We start from the raw sequence: 21,129 nt of genomic DNA, 5'->3' as shown, positions 1-21,129 counted from the left end.
GGAATGTAACCTACGGTACAGTCCTTCCGGCTTTAGAGTGCAGAATGCAAGCACTTTCGTGAAAGAGGAAAATGTATATTTTTCTAAAAATGAACAAAGAAAGGTTAGGTATTTTCAACTCCCTACTGGCTTAAAACGGAGTCAGCCTTTACCACAGGTTCACACACGCTTGTACCATAGAGATCCAGCCAGACAAAGATATAGAGTTGCACACAATGTGGTCTAGGGCAAGCCAGGCTAATAATATTCTGGGTTTACTTTGCACTGTCCCAGAGATGCCACCAGAGAGACAGCATCATCCATCATGTTGCTTAGAGATACAGCCAGCCCTAACCAAACCCGGATTCAAATTGTATTTAAAATCTTTCAAATAGTTTAACTGTGCTTGATTGAGCTTGCCTGGGGCAGTGGAACCACTGTGGACTAGCCCCAAAAGTGCAAACCCCACCCCATCTGGCACGCCAGGCAGACTTCAAGCAAACACTCAACGTACTTCAACAATACCCAGTACTATTTGAACCCTGGCCCTTTTAACCCCACTCTTTTGTGGTCAGTATGTTATGAGTGTGAGAGCTGCCTGTATCTCACTGCACAGCATGTTAGCTAGAAACATTTTTCTCTCTCCCAGTTATGTTACGGGAAAGGGAGCTTTTTTTTTCTTCCATATTTGGTCATATGGAGTACAGCCAGTGAGCAGTAGCCTTTTGATGGTGTACAAAAAAAACATCCCTATTTTGTGTGGGATTTGTTCTCATTGGGCCGTGCTGCTCTGATATGGGCTGATTGGGAATCCGACGTTGAAAATGCACCGTTAAGGCACAGCACAAGCCTTTTAAAACACAACGAGGACAGCAGAAAAGGCCTCATCTCATGTACTGAAGTTGCTCGTCGTTCTGAAACTACCTGCGTCTTTACAATGTGATTTAGGGTGCCCTGTATAAACTAATCCTGATGCAAATGACTCTCTTAAAACAGTGTTTATAGCAAGATAATGTTTTACTGACATCCTCCTTTGTCCACTCTTCTCAGCTGTTGGCAGTCATCTCATTTGGACTGAGTTTTGGGCTAGGGTTGATGGTTCAACCCATGATGATGGGAATTAACTATGGCGTGGTGGGTGTATTGTCTCTGCTGACATAGGAAGGCCTCTCTGGGGGGGGGGGGGGGGAAAGAGGAGATGTGTGTGGGACCAGAACCATGTATGGGACCAAACCAGAAGGGTAAAAATAGATTTATTGTAATGACTGCTCTATTTAAAACACCAATAGGACATGCCATGCTGAAAAACCCAAGTTAATCACACTGGCATCGGGACATGTGTCAATGTTCCATCATGGGGCATAATTTGTAATCTCTCATCAGAGTGATGAAATGTAAGGCATTCGGGGGCTTTTTTTCCCTTCCCAAAAAGGGTTACGTGACTGTGAGTAATTTGACGAAAATGTTACATCACACACTACGTTTAGTAACTGAGACGTCAAGCATATCAGGGAAAGAACCTTGTCTAGCACCACACTGATTGGACAGCAACATCCAGTAATACTTCGGATCAGTTTGTGCCTGTGATGATTACAGTGTGTCTCAGTGATGGATTCTCAGCTGTGAGCTGTTACAGATAACCTTAGGCTATAGCTAGCAGTCAGTCAGAATATGAATCACTGGGCAAGGAGATGTGTCAGGAATTGTAAACCGTTGTCTGGGAATGCATGCAGGAGTCTCCTTTTTTCATCCCCAAGTGGAAACTCAAAGGCTTAGACCTCTTTTTCTTTTAGCCCCAATATTTTCCCCTCACTCCTCTCAATCTGACAGCCAAAGTCAGCACAATAGCAATCTGTGGTGATTTGGGAGGGATTGTGTGTGATCATCAGACTAAGTCGCTAATGATGGTGCGTCTTAAGAATTCAAGGAGGCATGGCAGGCAGATTCTTACCCAGTCACTCGCCCAGTTTAGTCAGTCCTTATACTGTTATTTCCAATGGGCTCTCAGCTCTCCACTATTCTATGAATAGTGCTTTCATTTGACGGATTCTTCCGTATTAGAGCTAAACGAAACATCTCGCGGAATGAATTTCTTCTGGAGCGGATAGAGCCCTAACATATGAAGCAGATGGTACTGAGATCGAGCTGAACAAATCTGAGCTCAGACTCTTTTGGCCACCTTATATCCTGCCCAAAGAAAGATGTGTCCCAGCTAAAGTCTTCTACTCTGACACCACGAGATCTGTCCTCAGGTCAGCTGAGTTGGCTGACATTCCCTTGGCATCCGTATTTAAGGGTGGAAGTATGTGCAGTCACACACACATGCACACAGCCATACACTCCTCCTCCTCCTCCTCCTCCTCACATTCTCCCAGTGTTCACGATGAGCACGTAGTCAGCAGCTGGTCTGATCATGCCTTTGTGGTCCAACAGCAGTGTCTGTACCATGACAGACGAGGAGAGGGGGAGAAGGGGGGAAAGAGAGAGAGAGAGGGGGATAGGGAGAGAGCGGCAACGAGAAAGAGAGTCAGAAATCATGGCCTCCCCCATGCCAAATACTCCAGTGAATTTATGTGGCCACATCCTGGCGCGGTTCACAGCCTGGGCTGGGCCAGAGGCAGTAAATGTGTTAATGGACCCGAGGCGAGGCGGGGCCAGGGGCCCGACGTGTGAGAAGAGAGGCAGATCACGCTGAACGGGACCAAGGGAGGACAACCTCTTCCAAACACATCATTACAGGTGGCGATGGACAGGACACACACACGTACATACACACACACACACACACACTCCCAGATGTTCTCAGAGATGGAACATTTCTCTGCCCTCTGCATTGCTATCCACATTTGGATACATACCCATACCCCTACAGGTATCCTTTTAGCATTTGCTCAAACTCAAACTGCCCCTTGAGCACCTGCAAAGCATTAGTCAGTCAGTCAGTCTGCAGTCAGTCAGTCAGTCTGCATATAAAAGACCATGATATCAACTACAGTTAAACTGTGCTCTGTTTCTCTACTCTGTGTATGAGTAGACAGAGTGCAGGCTGTGTGACTGTGAGACAGTCCCAATGGCTCCTGTATAAACACTGCTGGGTGGGAATGGGGAATCCTGGCATGTCACCTGACTAACAAGGATTGACTGTTACACTGTGCAGAGCTTAGTTTAGCTCCGGAGGGGACGATGTACAGTCTCATTACTGTACAGGCCATTAGCTGGTCTACTGCACCGTAACACAGACACAGACAGTCAACACACATACAAGTACACACAGACCTGAACTAAGACCCGAGTCCACCATAAAACATCACACCAATAGGTTCTACTCCAGCAGGTCTGAGATCAGTGTAATATGATTTTGGCTCACCACCTAAATGACACTGCACCGGGATTAGGAGGTGACACACCTACAGCGTTGACAGACCGACAAAGCCCTGACTCCCAGTCAGCCAGTCAGACGGAGTCGAGGTGCTCGGTTGGGTTGACCTGACCCAGGGGAATGTCAAAGTCATAGTCTAGAATGATAGATTTCTCTGTTTTGGCACTCGCACCACACTCACTGACGGAACTGGGCCTCGAAACAGAAACAGCCCTTTGATCACTCGGTTTCATTGGAACTCATTAAGTGAGTAGCATCCTGGGGGGGAATGGCATGGAATGAAGTATTAACAGCTTTCTCCTTTTCCACACAGATTTAAGACCCCCCCCCCTCCTCAACGTGGAACAGGCCGAGGCTGGAGTGACTGACAGACTGACTGACCGGTGCTCAGATTCTCTCTCTCCAGGTGAGAGTGCGCCTCCCGTTTCCTCCCTCGGGCAGCTTCTCGCTCACCCTTTCCCCCCTTCCTCCCTCCCTCCCCGTCCCTGTCTGTCAGTGCCAGAGCCAGACATGATTAATGTCTCTAACCATAGGACAGGGAATCAGGGATACTGTTGTTGCTGCATGAATCTGTAACTCAGATAATGCATGCCATTGTCAGGAATTGAATGGAATAGTTCGATTATATTACAATATGGTGAACTCAAGATGGTGATGATCAAGCTGATGAGGGTGATTATAATGGCAACGCTTGTGACGAAGACTTTTCTTGTACATGGCCATTCCAGGCTCTCACAGTAGCCTATGGATAGACTGACAGTGAGTAAGAGTGACAGCGGCCTACCTTTCCACCCCACCTGAGAGGCCCAGACAGGGGCCAGAGCAAAGAGCACATAGCTCACATTCCTCCAGCATCTCCTAATGAGTAGGCCCCAGCGAGAGAGAGGAGGTGAAGGATGCCTGGCCCTAGCCTCGCTCTCCCTTTCCCTCTCGGCTCCCGCCACACAATCCTTGGGTCTTGTGCCAGCCCTGCACTGACATGGCAGATACCTGGGATACCTCTATATCTCCCAGCTCCCTCCCTCCAACCACACCTGGCCAACCCTCACACCTGGGTCACCATGGCAATGTGCATACTGCTTGCGCTTTACCTGCAGGTACAGGCAGAGCCAGGGAGCTGAGAGGGTGGGAGCCAGCCCACAATCCCCTCCTCTTCTTCTCTTCTCTTAAAGGGAAAAGAACAGAGCATTCCTTGGGATGCCAAAAGTAGAAGCCTTAGTCCCATAGCATGACCATGTTTAATCGCATGTCCCCACTGCAGTAAACGGTGCATGTTGGTGCCGTTTAAGGATATATTGGAATATATTCTAAGTAGACTACGTTTGTGTTGGGATCAGTGTTTTCTTTATTCATTCGTTCTGTCTGTCTTTCTTTCGTTCTGCCTCTTTTTCTCGGGAGTTAATTTTAGTCCCACGCTCAAGTCGTCCAGAGCGGCTGCAGCCAAAAAGTCGGTGGGTGGCAGTCCAAATATTGTGTGTTTTAATCAGTCTTGGACTCAGGCGATCTTTGGATAAGATGGACTAAAAGCTGCTGTTGTATCCCAGTAGAACTCCCGCTCTCGTTTTGTCTGTTTATCCGGCGAAGAAGTGTCAAGGGGGTGTAAGTGATCTGCTGACAGGCCTGCCAATGTTAACGTTACATTTGACAACGTTTTTTTCTTCTTCCCAACAACTTAAAGCGCTTCGTCCTCCGGAAGAATCTTCTGGAGTTTGTTTTTTAAAATGGCATGTGAATGAGTAACTTAAAGCTTCTTTCAAGACGCTAGGCTAACATCAGAGTTTAAAACGCTGCATTCCTCAGATAGTTTCCGAGGCATACTCTTTTGAGATGAATGTGTGTCACAGTAATGACTCATGGGAAAAAAGAGGCCTCGATGTTCTATGGACTCGCAGAGCAAAACAGTACATCAACATTTCACTGCATATTAACATTGCAATGCCTCTAAGAATGGAAATGGTGCCACGTTCTCTTCTAGCTCTCTCCTTGTGAATAGAGGGCACATTGTTTGGGTGGTGTTAACACAAACCTGTCCTAAAATGATAGGGGGAAATAAAGCTCGCGTTGTCTGGATAACATCAACATGGCTTTTAATATAATGTTCCTTAAGCGCTGGGTAGTGTCAGCCAGAGAGTTGTGGCAGAGCATTAATTTGACTGGTAAATGTTTCATTATTGCCATTGTAGCTCTCAGGAGCTGGCAGCCCGAGAGGGAACGAGAGAAAAAAGTAATCGGTTTACAGTGGGGAGAGAGAGAGAGTTTACAGTGGGCGAGAGAGCAGAGTGAGCGTGGAAGAGAGAGAGAGAGACCTTAGTTCAGAGGGAGAGAGAGAGCCCTTCATTTACAGTCGATAGAGAGGGACAGGAGAGAGAGGTAGTGAGTGGAGAGAGAGACCATAGTTTACAGTGAACAGGGAGAGGCAGGCTAAAATCGGTTCTGTTATGAAACCCTCAGAGGGAAAGTCAGAAAGATGTAATTCCAGGAAGCTCCCTCTCTCTTTCTCTCTCTCTCTCTCCATTCTTCTGCTCCGTGTATGTTAGCTTTGACGGAATATGGGTGGTCCCCTCAAGGAATCGGTGCGACACTGACATCTCTCCATTTTATTGAGAGCTATACTCTGGAATGCTCTGCACTCTCACAGGCAAACTCAAAATCCTGTTGAATATAATATCAAATTATGATCTATGCCTAAATCATTATTCTTAAATATTCCCCAAATCATAGTCATACTAATAGTGCGCTCTCAGCCCCAGTGCTCCTTTTAGGAAGTATGTGATTAGACTAACGCTGGTGATGGCTTTGGTGTTTTTGTTATTGCTATCATTTTGTCTAATTACAGTTGTACGAATTGCCGAAATCCAAGTGGCAATTTTCTTCCTCCTGCAAATGGCGTAAGTGTATCTAAACGTAGAGAGCAAATGATTGCTGTGTTGGAAATAATCTGGCCCGAAACACACAGGCATCGTAGTTTGACTCTGATAGTCCTCTAGTTAAAATGAGGAGGTGGGGTCTGTGAGAGGAGAGAGAGAGAGACAGAGACAGAGAAAGAGAAAGAGAGGGAGGGAAAGAAAGGGACAGAGGGACTAGCCCTTGGAGTGATGGGTATTGTTTAAAGCGTACCTCCCCTGTCCTTGTGTTTCCTCTACGCGTGTGTGTGCGTGTTGGGAGACCCTTTTTGGTCCTCTCACTGTGTGAGGCTGCAGAGGGCCACAGAGCAAGAGGCTCCAGCATGATCTACAGCACAACTCAGGAAGCAAGCCGGAAGAACGCACCCTGCCTCTCTAAAACTGATCCCAGATCTGATCCTAGCCAACCACTGACAGCTCTCTAAACAAAACAGGAAAAGTAGTAGAGATTTGGGAAGGAGAGAACAAGGGCTGGTGTGTGTGTGTGTGTGTGTGGTGGGGGGAGACGTAGAGTTAAAGAAGGAAAAGACAGCAACAGGGAGAAGGAGGAAGGGAGGGAGGGAGGGAGGGGAGGAGTAGAAGGTGGAAAGGAAGAGGCGTTTGCCCTTTCTGTTGACTGCTGAAGCCGGTGAAAGAGTGTGCAGCGGCAGGAACTCTTTGTGTTGTAGCCGTGCTGGGATAAAGCAGTGGCTGGAATGGTTTAAGAGGGAATACAGTATATTTAAAGGTCTAATCGTCACAACTGCTAAGGTACAGTACTGTAGCCTTTCACTCAATGCACTTTACTGTTAGCTGTAGCAGTAGGCTAGATTGGGGTTGTGTACAGTTGTGTTATTGTAAGAGAAGAGCGTAGGTTGATGATGACAGGCTAAAGGACCTTCTGGGTGGTCCCGCTCCTCGGTCACGTACCCAGGGTATTTTTAGTGAAGAGCGTTAACATCCTGCGCTAACATCTCTTCCTCCTCTTCCACACACTTTCTTCTCCTTGCTCCTCCTCCTTCATTCCTTCACTTTCTCCTTTTGTTTTTTAGTTTTTATAGTGAAATGTGACTGTGTGTCTGGCTTGGAGAGATATCAACGTTTTTATAGTACTTTACGGCTAGTATTGGTAGTGAATATCGTAGTAGGCACACAAACGTGCATCCCTGTATCGAGGTCTAGAGCAGAAAGACATCAGGGTCGTGTTCACTACGCATCAAGCAGAAGAAAACAGAATGAAACAGGGAGGGACTACCTACCAATAAGAAACGCCTATTTTAGTTTTTCTGTTGCGTGCCCTAATGAATATGACCCAGCATAGGATACAGAGGTACCGGATGGTGATAAACTCATATGTCCTTATTTGTCACGTGCGCCGAATACAACAGGTGTAGACCTTACAGTGAAATGCTTACTTACAAGCCCTAACCAACAGCGCAATTTTTAAGTAAAGAATAGGTATTAGGTAAATAATAGATAAGTAAAGAAAAAAAAAAAAACTGTAAACTGACAGTGAATATAACAGTAGCGAGGCTACAGTATATATAGGTAGTACCAGTACAGAGTCAATGTGCGGGGGCACCGGTTAGTCGGGCAACTTGAGGTAATATGTACATGAATGTATAGTTAAAGTGACTATGCATAGATGATAGAGAGTAGCAGCAGCGTAAAAGAGGGGGTGGCGGGTGACGGGATACAATGCAAATAGTCTGTGTAGCCATTTGATTACCTGTTCAGGAGTCTTATGGCTTCGGGGTAAAAGCTGTTGAGAAGCCTTTTGGTCCTAGACTTAGCGCTCCGGTACCGCTTGCCATGCAGTAGCAGAGAGAACAGTCTATGAATGGGGTGGCTGGGGTCTTTGACAATTTTTAGGGCCTTCCTCTGAGACCGCCTGGTGTAGAGGTCCTGGATGGCAGGCAGCTTAGACCCAGTGATGTACTGAGCAGTACGCACTACCCTCTGCAGTGCCTTGCGGTCGGAGGCCGAGGAATTACCGTACCAGGCAGTGATGCAACCAGTCAGGATGCTCTCGATGGTGCAGCTGTATATCTTTTTGTGGATCTGAGGACCCATGCCAAATATTTTCAGTGTTTGGACCATGATAGTTTGTTGGTGATGTGGACACCAAGGAACTTGAAGCTCTCAACCTGCTCTACTACAGCCCCGTCAATGAGAATGGGGGCATGCTCGGTCCTCCTTTTCCTGTAGTCCACAATCATCTCCTTTGTCTTGATTACGTTGAGGGAGTGGTTGTTATTCTGGCACCACCCGGCCAGGTCTCTGACCTCCTCCCTATAGGCTGTCTCGTCATTGTCGGTGATCAGGCCTACCACTATTGTGTTGTCTGCAAACTTAATGATGGTGTTGGAGTCATGCCTGGCCATGCAGTCATGGGTGAACAGGGAGTACAGGAGGGGACTAAGCACGTACCCCTGAGGGGCTCCAGTGTCGAGGATCAGCGTGGCAGATGTGTTGCTACCTGCCCTCACCACCTGGGGGCGGCCAGTCAGGAAGTCCAGGATCCAGTTGCAGAGGGAGGTGTTTAGTCCCAGGATCCTTAGCTTAGTGACGAGCTTTGAGGGCACTATGGTGTTGAATGCTGTGCTGTAGTCAATGAATAGCATTCTCACGTAGGTGTTCCTTTTGTTCAGGTGGGAAAGGGCAGTGTGGTGTGCAATAGAGATGGTATCATCTGTGGATCTGTTTGAGCGGTATGCAAATTGGAGTGGGTCTAGGGTTTCTGGGATAATGGTGTTGATGTGAGCCATGACCAGCCTTTCAAAGCACTTCATGGCTACGGACGTGAGTGCTACGGGTCGGTAGTCATTTAGGCAGGTTAGGCAGGACCACCACAGAGACTATGGTGGTCTGCTATGTAAACTACAACGTTGTTGATGATGATGATGTCATCCTGCAGGGAATAACCATGGATGACGACTTTGAGCGGCGCCGAGAGCTCAGGAGGCAGAAGAGGGAGGAGATGCGCCTGGAGGCTGAGCGGTAAGACTGGCCTCCTCGTCTTCCTCTTCTTCCCATCTCCTCTCCTTACTTTTCCTCCTCTTCGTCTTCCTCCTGCTCCTCCGTCTCGTCTCCAACCTCTACTCCTGCTCTTCTTCCCTCTCCTCCTACATCCCTTCTTCCTCCTCCTCCTCCTCTTCCTACTCATCCTCCTCTGAACCTCAAACCTCTTCCATGTCCATCAACAACTACACACACTTACATATCTATGATATTGTTGTTTTATCTCATTGGAGTTTATCAGTTTAAACTGGGTGGTTCGAGCCCTGATTGCCGATTGGCGGACAGCCATGGTATATCAGACCGTATACTATGGGTATGACAAAACATTTTATTTTTAGTGCTCTAATTATGTTGGTAACCAGTTTATAATAGCAATAAGGCACCTTGGGGGTTTGAGATTATATGGCTAATATACCACGGCTAAGGGCTGTGTCCAGGCACTCCGCGTTGTCGTGCTTAAGAACAGTCATAAGCTGTGGTATATTAGCCATATACCACACCTCCTTGGGCCTTATTGCGTAAACATACCACTCTGAACATGACGTCATAACGGTAAGTATGCAGCCAGAGGGACACGTGTTGTCCAGAGGGAGTGTTGATGACACAGCGAGCGTTGTGATCGTATGACCTCGGTGCTCTTCAGAGCCCAGTTGAAGTCAGTTAAAGGGCTTTGAGCTGGGCTCAGGTTGTTACAGGTCCCTGTGATCTCCATGCCAAGTTGGAACCAGAGAGCCAACCCTTAAATAGTTTGGACTCTCCTCAGGGCTTTAAAAACATCACTCAGCAAATATTGGCTTCCTCTCTTCCTCGTGCAGGCAGTAATCTACCACTGATCTGATGACCTGTGCTGTGTTCTCTCTCTGACTCAATAAGTTCTGCTTTGTCTCTCATCGTGTCACTGGTAGAATGTACTGTTGACCTCGTATAAAAAACCTCTGTGCATCCTTGAGTCAAATGAGTTACTGTAATACGTACTGTAACAAGCCCAGACATTTCAATTGAACTCATCTCAAATGGATCACCTCAACCATGTCTCCTTTTACGGCGCAAGGATCCAGGAGACCAGGGCTGTCCTGCCCTGTTCCTGGAGAGCTACCGTCCTGTAGGTTTTCACTCCGTCCCTCATCTAGCGCACCTGATTCTAATAATTAGCTGGTTGAAAAGTTGAATCAGGTTGGTTAAAACTGGGGTTGGAGTGAAAACCTACCGGAGGGTAGCTCTCCAGGAATAGGGTTGGAGAACCCTGCAGTAGGCTACTTAACTCCAGGAGCTTAGTTTGCCCAGCCTGTCTGGGTAACTTCATCCCTTATTTATTTGTATTTATTTTACCTTTATTTAACTAGGCATGTCAGTTAAGAACAAATTCATATTTTCAATGACGGCCTAGGAACAGTGGGTTAACTGCCTTGTTCAGGGGCAGAACGACAGATTTGTACCTTGTCAGCTCGGGGATTCGAACTTGCAACCTTTCGGTTACTAGCCCGATTATTATTCCGATTATACTTACAAACAATAGTCATTTAACCTGGCCACACACATCATAAAACATGAAAATGCATCATGGGCAATAGGATATGCAAATGTGTATCTCTGGAGGTCCAATCCCTTACTGAGCGATATGGCAGTGACATTTACTGAAGATATGATAAGAGCTCTCTGCAGACCGGAGCTACTGAACAAGTCTGTAAGGCCATACACTATGTTAGTGTATGTTTGGCAAGATACAAAAATGTCAGTGCTCACCCTGAAAATGTGTTGACAATACAACAGAACAGATTAACCGGAATGACATTTACTTTCACGGGTGGCCAAACAGAACTATCTAAAAGCAACACCTCCAGTCTTCTGATCTGACCTGGTGGATCATAGTTCGTAAACCCAACTGGCTGGGCAAAAAATAATGTTCTGTCCACTATTTAACCTAGCATTTTTCTTGTGTGTTTTTTAATTTTATTTTTTAAACTTGATATCTATGACACTGTCCTCCTGAATTGTAAATACTGTAATGTGGCTAGAAACAGAAAACACTTCTTCCCAGTCAACTTAATCAGTGAATACAATCATCTCATACATTTAATTGTGATGTGTGATTATGTTGTACAACAAATGTAAACCTCTGTAGCAATGTTGGCGTCTATTGTTGTACCTTTAGGCGTGTACCTACGCCTCATTGCTCCAGCTCTACACCAGTTGATTGAACGATAACTTAATGCAGTCGTTATATTTCACCACAGGTCATAAAGCCCGTGTTTTATATTATTTATATTATCCCACAGTGTTTGTATTATATGGAGAATATGGAATTTGGTAGAAAATACAGACTATGAGAGAGTAAGAGTAGTAAGCTATGGTGGGAGTTTGTTCATGTCTGTTTATTTAGTTAGAGTGGTTTCAGTTGGCGGGACCATGCACGATTTTCAACCCACTCATGTTATTGATAAAAGATTCAATCGCTATATTTTGCAAATATGCTGTAACAATCAATATTTCCATGTCTCTCCTTATCTAACAAGTCAAAAACACATGTTGTCTTGTTGGACCAATCCAGTCAACCATCACCAAATATGATGTAAAAAGAAAACAGATATGCGCGCGCGCGCGCACACACACACACACACACACACACACACACACACACACACACACACACACACACACACACACACACACACACACACACACAGAGGAGTGAGAGCATTCCAGTCTATACAATAAGATCTGCAGTCAGGGCTGCCAAACACTTTTACATTATAAGTGTTTACTAGTAGAGATCACAAGGAGCTGTTTCATAGTCGCTAGGCCGTGTGTGTGTGTGTGTGTGTGCGCACACGCACGTGTGTGCGTGCATCACAGGTGGCACCTTAATTGGTGAGGACGGGCTCGTGGTAATGGCTGGAGCGGAATGAGTAGAATGATATCCAACACATGGTCTCCAGGTGTTTGATGAAATTCCATTTGCTCCGTTCTAGCCATTATTATGAGCCGTCCTCCCCTCAGCAGCCTCCACTGGTATGCATGCATGCTTGGGTTACTGTATAGCCCGTGTAAATGCAATCTGGAGGTCTGAAAGTCCTGGAGGGGTTCAGCCAGATTGGACCGTCATCAGGTGGTGAAGGCTTGACAAGCTCCATTCGCCTCCTTTAGCCCAGTCAGCCAAGATTCTTGTCTGTCTGTCTGTCTGGCTGTGTGTGTGTGTGTGTGTGTGTGTGTGTGTGTGTGTGTGTGTGTGTGTGTGTGTGTGTGTGTGTGTGTGTGTGTACACGCGCGCGCAGAGAGAGAGAGAGGCCTAGGAGTTCCCCAGCACTCGTGGTTCTGCATTGTGTCAGACCCAGTCTAGAACAGAACAATCTGTCTTGTTGACGGAGAGGTGAAGCTCCAGCCCTAATCACCAGCAGGCCAGATACTACCAAGCCAAGGTGGACTCCGCTTCACTATCTACTGTGTAGTTCTGCTGGGTGTGTTTATTACTCTGTACATACTGGAATGAAAGTTTGATGGAATTAATCAGTCAAATGAATGTAAAGGCATCCACACTGCTCCCCTAAAGAATGTGGTATAGAAACCAGTGTTTGTGTTTCTGGTCACTGTGGCCCCAGGGGTTGCCTGAATGGGCCTTTTGTACTGCGCTCTGTGACAAATGACATACAATGATACAGCTGGGATCTCAAGCTGTCTGGTTGGTGGCCTGCACAGTGGAGTTCACATACTGTCCTCTGTCCTCTGTGACTGACCAGGACTTTGCTATGACAATGTAACGCAGACACACACACACACACACACACACACACAGTGGAATGTTTTGAGTGCTGTTTTTATTTGTCCCCTTTAAAAAATAATATTCTGTTGGAATGTTCCCAAACCTTATAACCCTGTCCTGTGTTCTGTCATGTCACACGCCTTTTGTTTCTGGTGACAGAGCCCAATGCAGTTTACTTCATTTATACCATATGTCATAGCCTAGGCAACATGCAAAACAGTTCTGTGCAGGCCAGTGTTTGTTTGCTGCCCTTTGAGAAGCGAAGCTACCATTTTGCCCCCATCTCCTCCACATCTGTGTGCAGGCCAGATCTCCAGGGAGGCCAGGAAGAGGCCAGGAAATAACACCCATCCTCAGTGAATGGACCGTTCCAAACATGCCCTCCCCAACCGGCAGCCTGCACCATAAACTCTGTATCTGTTGTGTCTGTATCTGTTAGGGCCTCTGCCCAGCTCTGAATGTTTGGGGTGGACTACAGTACAGTTGGAGCAGTCTGGTTCCCTCTCATTTTGGTGCTCCTGTGACCCACCCACTCCATTTTTGGGGGAGTTTTTTTTGTGTTGTTGTTGCCCCACAATGTATATAAACCGAACGAATGTGTCTTGACATGACCCATAACGTCAAGCTGTAACTCAAAAGGAACCCACGCCCCAAGCAGGAATCTCACCATGGGAAGCGCTGTACTTGTCCTTACTCAGGGGCTCAGAAATAGGGGCAGCAGCTATAGAGGTGGGTGATGAGCAGATAAAAGGTATGTAGGTCTGTGGAGCACTGATAACAAGATAGAGGTCTCTAGAATGTCTGTAAACGTCAGGATAGGGGCTATGGCGTTGCTCTCTCTCGCTCTCTCTCTGGGCCTAGAGGAGAAAGTGAAGGACAGGGCGAAGCGTGGGAATGGGCCAGCCGTTCTGGCAGTAAATCACGCCCCCCCCCTTCCCTGTGCGCTCTCTCTCTCTCTCTTTCAATCTCTCTATCGCTCTCTATCTCACTCGCTCCGTTTTAGTCCAGTGGAGGTGAAGAAGTATTTTCTCATGGGCTTTCCGAAGTTGTTTTCACGGACATTGCTGAGATATTTTGCCGTAAAGAAAATATTTGGAAACATTTTCCCCTAATGTGTTTGGTGACTGGGCCTAGTGTGACTGGACATGTTGTACTTACTCAAGTAGTCAGGAACTGAATGCAACATTAGGCTTAAATCAACTTTATTGTACACATTGTAAAAACGGACGACAGCAACAAATTCTGTTCGAATTTGAAACAAATGCAGAAGTGTTTACTGTTAAATTCCACACACTTGCAATAAAACGATTACCTTCACCCTCCAGCTGCAGAATTTACTCCACAAGGAAAACATCTTCATGTAATGGCCGACATAAGTTTTACATGTCATTGCAAGGGAAGCTGTCTAGCCAAAGTTTGCAATGCACTTTATTAACTGTCAGTCAACGTAGTTATACTGTAAGCACTCCTCGAGTAAAGGCCACCCTCAATTATGGCCCGAGCGAGAGGGAGAGAGAGGGAGAGAGAGACCTACCTGAATGTGATTGCTGTGGCTGGACTCTCAGGCTCCTACTGTATAGGAAGATGTATTATCTTGAATATAGGATAAGACCTCTCCCTCTATTCTCTCTCTGATGGGAGGAGAGGCCGTACTGAAGCGGTAGGTGGTCTATAAGGAATGAGGATATTGCATTGGGGCCTTCATTGGCGCAACAGTCTAGAGCCAAGAGCGCCAAGCGTTTGATTGACAAGAATGCTAACTAAGCTGTTGAGAGTTTGTCGGACTTTCATAAAGCTTCGTCAACCCTGAGATACTGTGATTCTAACTGCGCTGTGCCACTAAGGACTGGTCGGATCCATTTTTAGACGCTGTTGTCTCAGTTTCCCATGACATTTAGGCTGTTTCTGGGACTATTCTATTCTCCAGAGGTTGAGTCAGTCTTTGCTACTCTGTTTTCTACAAACTGCACTTGGTGATATAGCCAGTCATCTATGTGCATAATGTTAAGGATGACGAGCGAACTAGACTGTTAGAATAGAGATTCTAGTGAAAGAGAGTGTGTGTGTTTCTCAATATACATACTACCGTGCTACAAGTCCGTAAATTGAGGCAGTCGGAGTATGAGCGCGGAGGGCAATTTTCAGATGCTTACTTTGTTTGTACACGTTTTGAAGCACGCGTCGATGCGAGCTTCAGCCAAAATATTCCCAGGATTGTTGATGTAAGATGACGCAGCCACGTAAAAAAATTGCTCTTCATCTTTAACATTTGCACATAGATGACTGGCTATATCCCCAAGTGCAGTTTGTAAAACAAAGTAGCAAAGAGTGACTCAACCACGCAGTGTGGAGCCAGGACCAGCCAATCAGAATGAGTTTTTCCCCACAAAGGGCCTTTTATTACAGATTGTGTTGTTTGACAAAACTGCACATTTTTAGAGTGGCCTTTTATTGTCCCCAGCACAAGTGGCACCTGTATAATCGTCATGCTATTTAATCAGCTTCTTGATATGCCACACCTGTCAAGTGGATGGATTATCTTGACAAATGATATCTTGTTTTGTCTGTATTGGTCAAAGGTAATGCAGTATTAGGAGAGTGCACAGTGCTTCTCAAAATTACGTTATCATTGGTTTTCCTCCCAAGAACGTACTAAAGAGAGCGAACTCGGAGCATGGAGCATGGTAGTATGCATATTGAGAAACACCCTGTGTGTGTGTGTGTGTATGTATGTATGTATGTATGTATGTATGTATATATATATATATATATATATATATATGAATGAATGAAATGGAGAGAGAGAGAGAGAGAATACAGTATCATGATGTCACTGTCCCCCCAGGTTTAGCTTGGGCGTGAGCAGAGTTCTGTGTTCAATTATAACAACATTCCTCAGTCAGCTTACCCAGCAGGAGAGCCTGCTGTTCGCGAGCTGTAAAGTCTCCCATAAAACCACTCTGCTTAGCATGTTAACTGCACATGCTTCAGTAACATGCAGTACGCACTGCCAAGCGGCCATATGATGTTTGCTTAGCTTAGCCGATGCCTGACACTGACTTTGAAGATCACACAGAGGCAGACGGAATGGAGCTCTTCTCACAACAACAAAAAAACCAGAGGCGGGGAAAATAAGAAGTTGATTCAGTCCTTTTATGGGAGAGGCTTTCCCAATGTTTCATGAAATTGAAGATGAATCTAAATAGAATGGACCGGTACCTATCTGTGGGCTAGAGACTTTCCTGTCGGACTGTCAGACTGCAGGGCGTTGAGATCAGTGATCTGGCCTTAGTATAGTTCTCGGCTGGCCAGCATAGTACAGGCAAAACACACTCACATACTGTACACACGTGCACACACTATACACACACAGACACTGTACACGCTACGGCCCTTCACACACTACAGCTCCCCACCACTCCACCCCTCCAATGGGCCGAGCCTGGGCTGAGGCAGGCGTAGGCCAGCGGCCATGTTACAGTCGGGGTCCTCTCCTCTCATCGCTGGCCAAGCCACATCTCCAGACACTGTTTTCATCAGGCTGTGAAAAGTGAAACCTCAGCAGCAGCACCAGTGGCCTGAGCTCAGCAGAGCAGAACAGGGTAGAATGTGAGTACAGTGAGTCAAGTAAAAGACACCGTGAGTCTTTTGTATTGCACTGTAAATAACTGGAGAATTATCTGGAGAACAATGACTTACTTGACTCTCTCTCCTCTCTCTTTCTCCCTGCCTCAGGATGGCCTTCCAGGGTAGTAATGAGGATGAGGAGGAGGCTGCAAGGGAGCGTAGACGCAGGGCGCGTCAGGAGAGGATGAGAGGGATGGGAGGCGAGGAGCCCAGTGACAGCGTGGGGATGACCAACAGCCATAGGTAAGACCTGAAGACTTGTGTTAGCTCCCAAACACAATGTCTAGGCTTTAGCTCAGGGGCTAACAGTGTCGTGGTGCGTAGGAGATTGTGGTTTGAACCCAGTTGCCCCTATAATAATGGATGTGTGTGTAACAAGGTTGTTATAGTAAAGTGAAACGAAAACGAATCATCAAAAAACAATTTAGTAAACTGAAATAAAATAATTAACAAATCTGTTTGAAAAATTATACTGAATAACAGAAACTATTATCTTTGACTCCAAAACGAATCAAATCAAATGTTCAGTTTTAGTTTTTTGGCAGGCAAGATGACTTTGCCAAGAGCAGCACAGCAGATATTTGGCGCGTTTGACTGGTAAGGCTAAAGCGACAGTAGACGAAAGTCAAGGAGGGGGAGTTGTCGGGGGAGTTGCATCTGCGACAGCCGAAAGTCGGACACTAATGTGGTTTTCTAACAGCAAGGCTCAGATCAACATAGCAGTGTTGCCATTGTTTATAAAAGGCTTTCTTTACAATGCCGAAATAAACATGTACCTAATCCCCAATATCACACACCAAACAAATAAAATCCTAATATAATATAATGTGTGTACACTTAGTACAGTCAATAATGGAGAGAGACCCTCAATATCACATGTATTTGTATATATCAACTGTAATTAAATCACGGCAAATTGGTCCCTGTTTCAGTCATGTTTGCGTGGGTCAAACAAAAACAGCCTAATGATTGGTTGACAATAGAGCCTCCCACAATGCAGACGATGGCTGCAGGATGAAGTCGGTGAGAAGCAACTGCAGAAACATCATGACCTTTGATCACATGCAGTCAAGATGTAGGCGGAAGTTGAACCGTTAATTTATGCATTTAGAAATGTTTTTGCATTTTACCCACTTTTTCTCCCCAATTTTCAATCTTTTCTCATCGCTGCAACTCCCCAATGGGCTCGGGAGAGGCGAAGGTGGACTCGTGCGTCCTCCGAAACATGACCCGCCTAACAGCGCTCCTTAACACCCGCCAGCTTAACCCGGAAGCCAGCCACACCAATGTGTCGGAGGAAACACCGTTCAACAGGCACCCAGCCCGCCACAAGGAGTCGCTAGAGCGCGATGAGCCAAGTAAAGCCCCATCGGCCAAACCCTCCCCAACCCGGATGACGCTGGGCCAATTGTGCGCCGTCCTATGGGACACCCGGCCACAGTGAACCCGGGTCTGTAGTAACGCTTCTAGCACTGCATGCGATGCAGTTCCTTAGACCACTGCGCCACTCAGGGGGCCCTAAGTTGGACCATTTTTATCCCCAGAATGCAGCACACATTGAAAGATTTGACAAAAGTGATCTGCTCGAGCGCGTCATTTGAGACGAGCACGATGCAAGACTTTGCTCTAACAGGGTCACACAGAGTATCTGCACATGTGCATGGGTACACTTCACGCTGCTTCAATGTGGTAGCTACGGGACCAGAATCTTGCACTTCAACGTTCCTGGTTGTTGCGTAAATTGACCCACTGCCTCTGTTTACTTAGCGCATCTACGTCATCTCGCTGAGTCTACCTTTAAATCTAACCTATGACCTGACCCATCCCCTTATGCATTATTGCACCACAGTGGCAAGAACTGACATCCCAAAAAACACACACCAAACACATAAATGGCTCCTCTTTCTGTCCCTTAAACTAAAACTGAAAATAAATGACATGAAAAACGATTTTTTTTTTTTAAATCAAACTTGAACTAAATAAAAACGAGTAAAGTGGATCTGAAAACTTACTGAAACAACTAAACTGAATTTCAAATAAAAATCTTAAATCTAATAACGAAACTATAACAACCTTGGTGTGTAACCCTGATCTCATCCGCTGTTAGAACGCAGCTCAGGCCATCCCTGGAGGAAGTCCACGGAAGATCCAGGTTTCCTGTCAGCTGTCCTATCCTTTCCTATCCACTTGTGTTCTTTTTTCTAGTATACTCTCTCAATGGAATAGGTGCCCTGTGGGTCCCTATCATACTCCAGGCTAGTACCCTTTCTAAAGTGTTGAAGAAGCGCGAGTCTTACAGTAGATTATCGCAGACGTAGACTTACATCATTTAAACAGAGACCCTCTTCTTTTGTCTACCAATCAGTCATAAATAGCTCACCCTACTGTCCGCCCCACACCATGTCCATGTCAGTACAGCAGTTGACACTGGAAGTAGTGGGCTGCTCTGACATCCACCAGTACAGAAGCACTGTTGTAGTGGAGAATGGTTTCTTTCTGTGAGGTCACAGCCATATCCTGTGGTTATCGAACAAGTCCGGGATTGTCTCGACCTGTGATCGGGCGTAACCCGACCCGTTGTTGATTGTGTTTGGTTCTGTGCTAACATTTGCCAAACGGTGTCGTCAGCCTGTATTATACTCTGTCGGTATGTGTGAGGTGGTTGGAGGGTTGGATGCAGACCCACGTACGGTATTGTATGGACGCCCTGTCAGCTTGCTATGAGGCTGGGCAAAGGAGGTAGCTAGTCGCCAGTGCAATGTGGACTGAATACGTTTCTGGGAGAGAAAAGCAGCCATGAACTTTCGTGTAGGACTAAGTTACGCTGTTGGACCTAACCTGTGGATAAAAGAACAACCTCAAGCTAGGAAGCCAGAAGATTCGGTGAGGTAAACTGATTAGACGTGTGAACTGGGAATGGAGCTGAAATGCTATTTCCCCCGTTGTTGATGTCCATGTGAGCCGAAGAGAAATCCATATTCGTGGTGTCCAGATATTGGGGAATGTCCAGCAGAGTGGTGGTAGTTTAACTTCAGAAGCAGTGACCACATAGCGAATTCAGTGGTTAACTGTTTTTGTTTCTCTGTGTGGTAGTGATTGCCTGTGTAATTGACTGTGGCGTATATCTCTCTCTCTCTCGCTCTCTCTCTCTCTCGCTCTCTCTCTCTCTCTCTCTCTCTCTCTCTCTCTCTCTCTCTCTCTCTCTCTCTCTCTCTCTCTCGCAGTGTGACAGAGACTGTGTCTGTGTCCTCCTCCTCTATGACCTCCTCGGGTGGAGGAGACGATGATGAGCAGGCCCTGCTGGAGCGCATGGCCAAACGAGAGGAGCGCAGGCAGAAAAGATTGATGGAAGCTCTGGAGCGAGAGAAGGATCAGAACCCCGGCAATGACGGTAACCACGGCAGCGGGGAGAATACTGTGGAGGAGAGGTCCGTCGACCGCAGGGGCCGTTACCAGGACAACGAAGAAGAGGCGGAAGAGCGGAACTGCCGAAAGGAGGAGGAGGGGGAGGCCGCTCCGGAGGAGGAGGAAGAGGCTGAGCAGAGAGAGGGAGAGGGAGAAGTGGAGGAAGAGGCGGTGGAGGAGGAGAAACCGAGACGGTCCTATATGAGAGAACAGGTCAGTCTATTCTTCTTTTATGGACATTTCTGTCCATTTTCATTTTATTTTCCATCAGCCTGTTTTCATTCATAAAATGTACCTTATTTATCCATAGGAATCCATTGAGGAAAAAACTAGAAACGAGGTATGATCATGGATATATTGATTGGAATGGTGGCTGGAGTTTGCTGATTATTTATCTGATTTTGATCAAACATGACACTCCCATTCCTTCTCATAGGAAGATACAGAAGAACCAGCAGTGGTTTTAAATGAGGTTGAGGAATCAGTCAATTCAGAGGTAGAGGTTGAAGAAGATGCTGAATTAAGTGATAAGGTAGAAGAAGAGGTAGAGGAACCAGATCAGTTAGAGGTAGAGGGCACAATGGTGACACTGAACAATGAGACTGAGGAAGACTGTGGGATGTCAACCATCCAAAACGGCTTGGATGTGGTAAGACTTTAACATAGAGGTGTGAAATGGGAGCATGGACATCTCTGGATAACTCAAATGTCTCCGAAATAATTCTCAGAAATCGTAGTGTATAATAACTCTAAAGACAACGCATAGTGTCTTTGTCAATGGAGCAGAGTAGCAGTGTAGCCTAAATGAATATTTCCCAGACATTGAAGTTCTCCAGACGCTAACTGTGGTCACAGTGTGGGTTTGCATCCACGGTAATAGAGCTACTTCTTATAAGGTGCGGTTGAGGTCACGGTCATGTGGTTATCTTTAACGTGGTTTAATGCCATGCCATCCACGGAGTGGTCACAATACGGTCACTGTGTGTTCAGCTGCATGTTTGCCTCTGTGGGGAAGAGGTTATGTGGGAAACCTGTGTTTTGCATCTGTTGTCATGTCTACTCACTTTCCGCCACCCCCT

General features: G+C 46.3%; 1 protein-coding gene across 9 annotated transcripts in view; it reads left to right on the top strand.

The window, feature by feature from the left end:
- Positions 1–21,129, top strand: part of LOC115198726 (non-muscle caldesmon) — a 56,770-nt gene that overhangs the window by 15,222 nt on the left and 20,419 nt on the right. For 3 of the 9 annotated variants that reach the window (XR_003879287.1, XM_029760926.1, XM_029760921.1), the window contains exons 2-7: positions 3,672–3,764; positions 9,158–9,240; positions 16,754–16,888; positions 19,870–20,263; positions 20,361–20,390; positions 20,487–20,699. Coding sequence is in view for 8 of the 9 variants with exons in the window: in XM_029760926.1 (XP_029616786.1) it covers positions 9,167–9,240; positions 16,754–16,888; positions 19,870–20,263; positions 20,361–20,390; positions 20,487–20,699 (846 nt within the window). In the remaining variant the exon portion in view is untranslated. Of the gene's footprint in view, positions 1–3,671; positions 3,765–5,854; positions 5,869–6,866; positions 7,012–9,154; positions 9,241–16,753; positions 16,889–19,869; positions 20,264–20,360; positions 20,391–20,486; positions 20,700–21,129 lie in introns of those variants that run through there. The other 6 variants (XM_029760922.1, XM_029760924.1, XM_029760927.1 and 3 more) reach the window with 6 other exon arrangements.

This window comes from Salmo trutta, chromosome 8, assembly GCF_901001165.1.
Source record: "Salmo trutta chromosome 8, fSalTru1.1, whole genome shotgun sequence".
In the NCBI taxonomy this organism is placed as follows: domain Eukaryota; kingdom Metazoa; phylum Chordata; class Actinopteri; order Salmoniformes; family Salmonidae; genus Salmo; species Salmo trutta.
The sequence above is the reverse complement of the archived record's forward strand: the minus strand, read 5'-3'. Positions and strand labels throughout refer to the sequence as shown.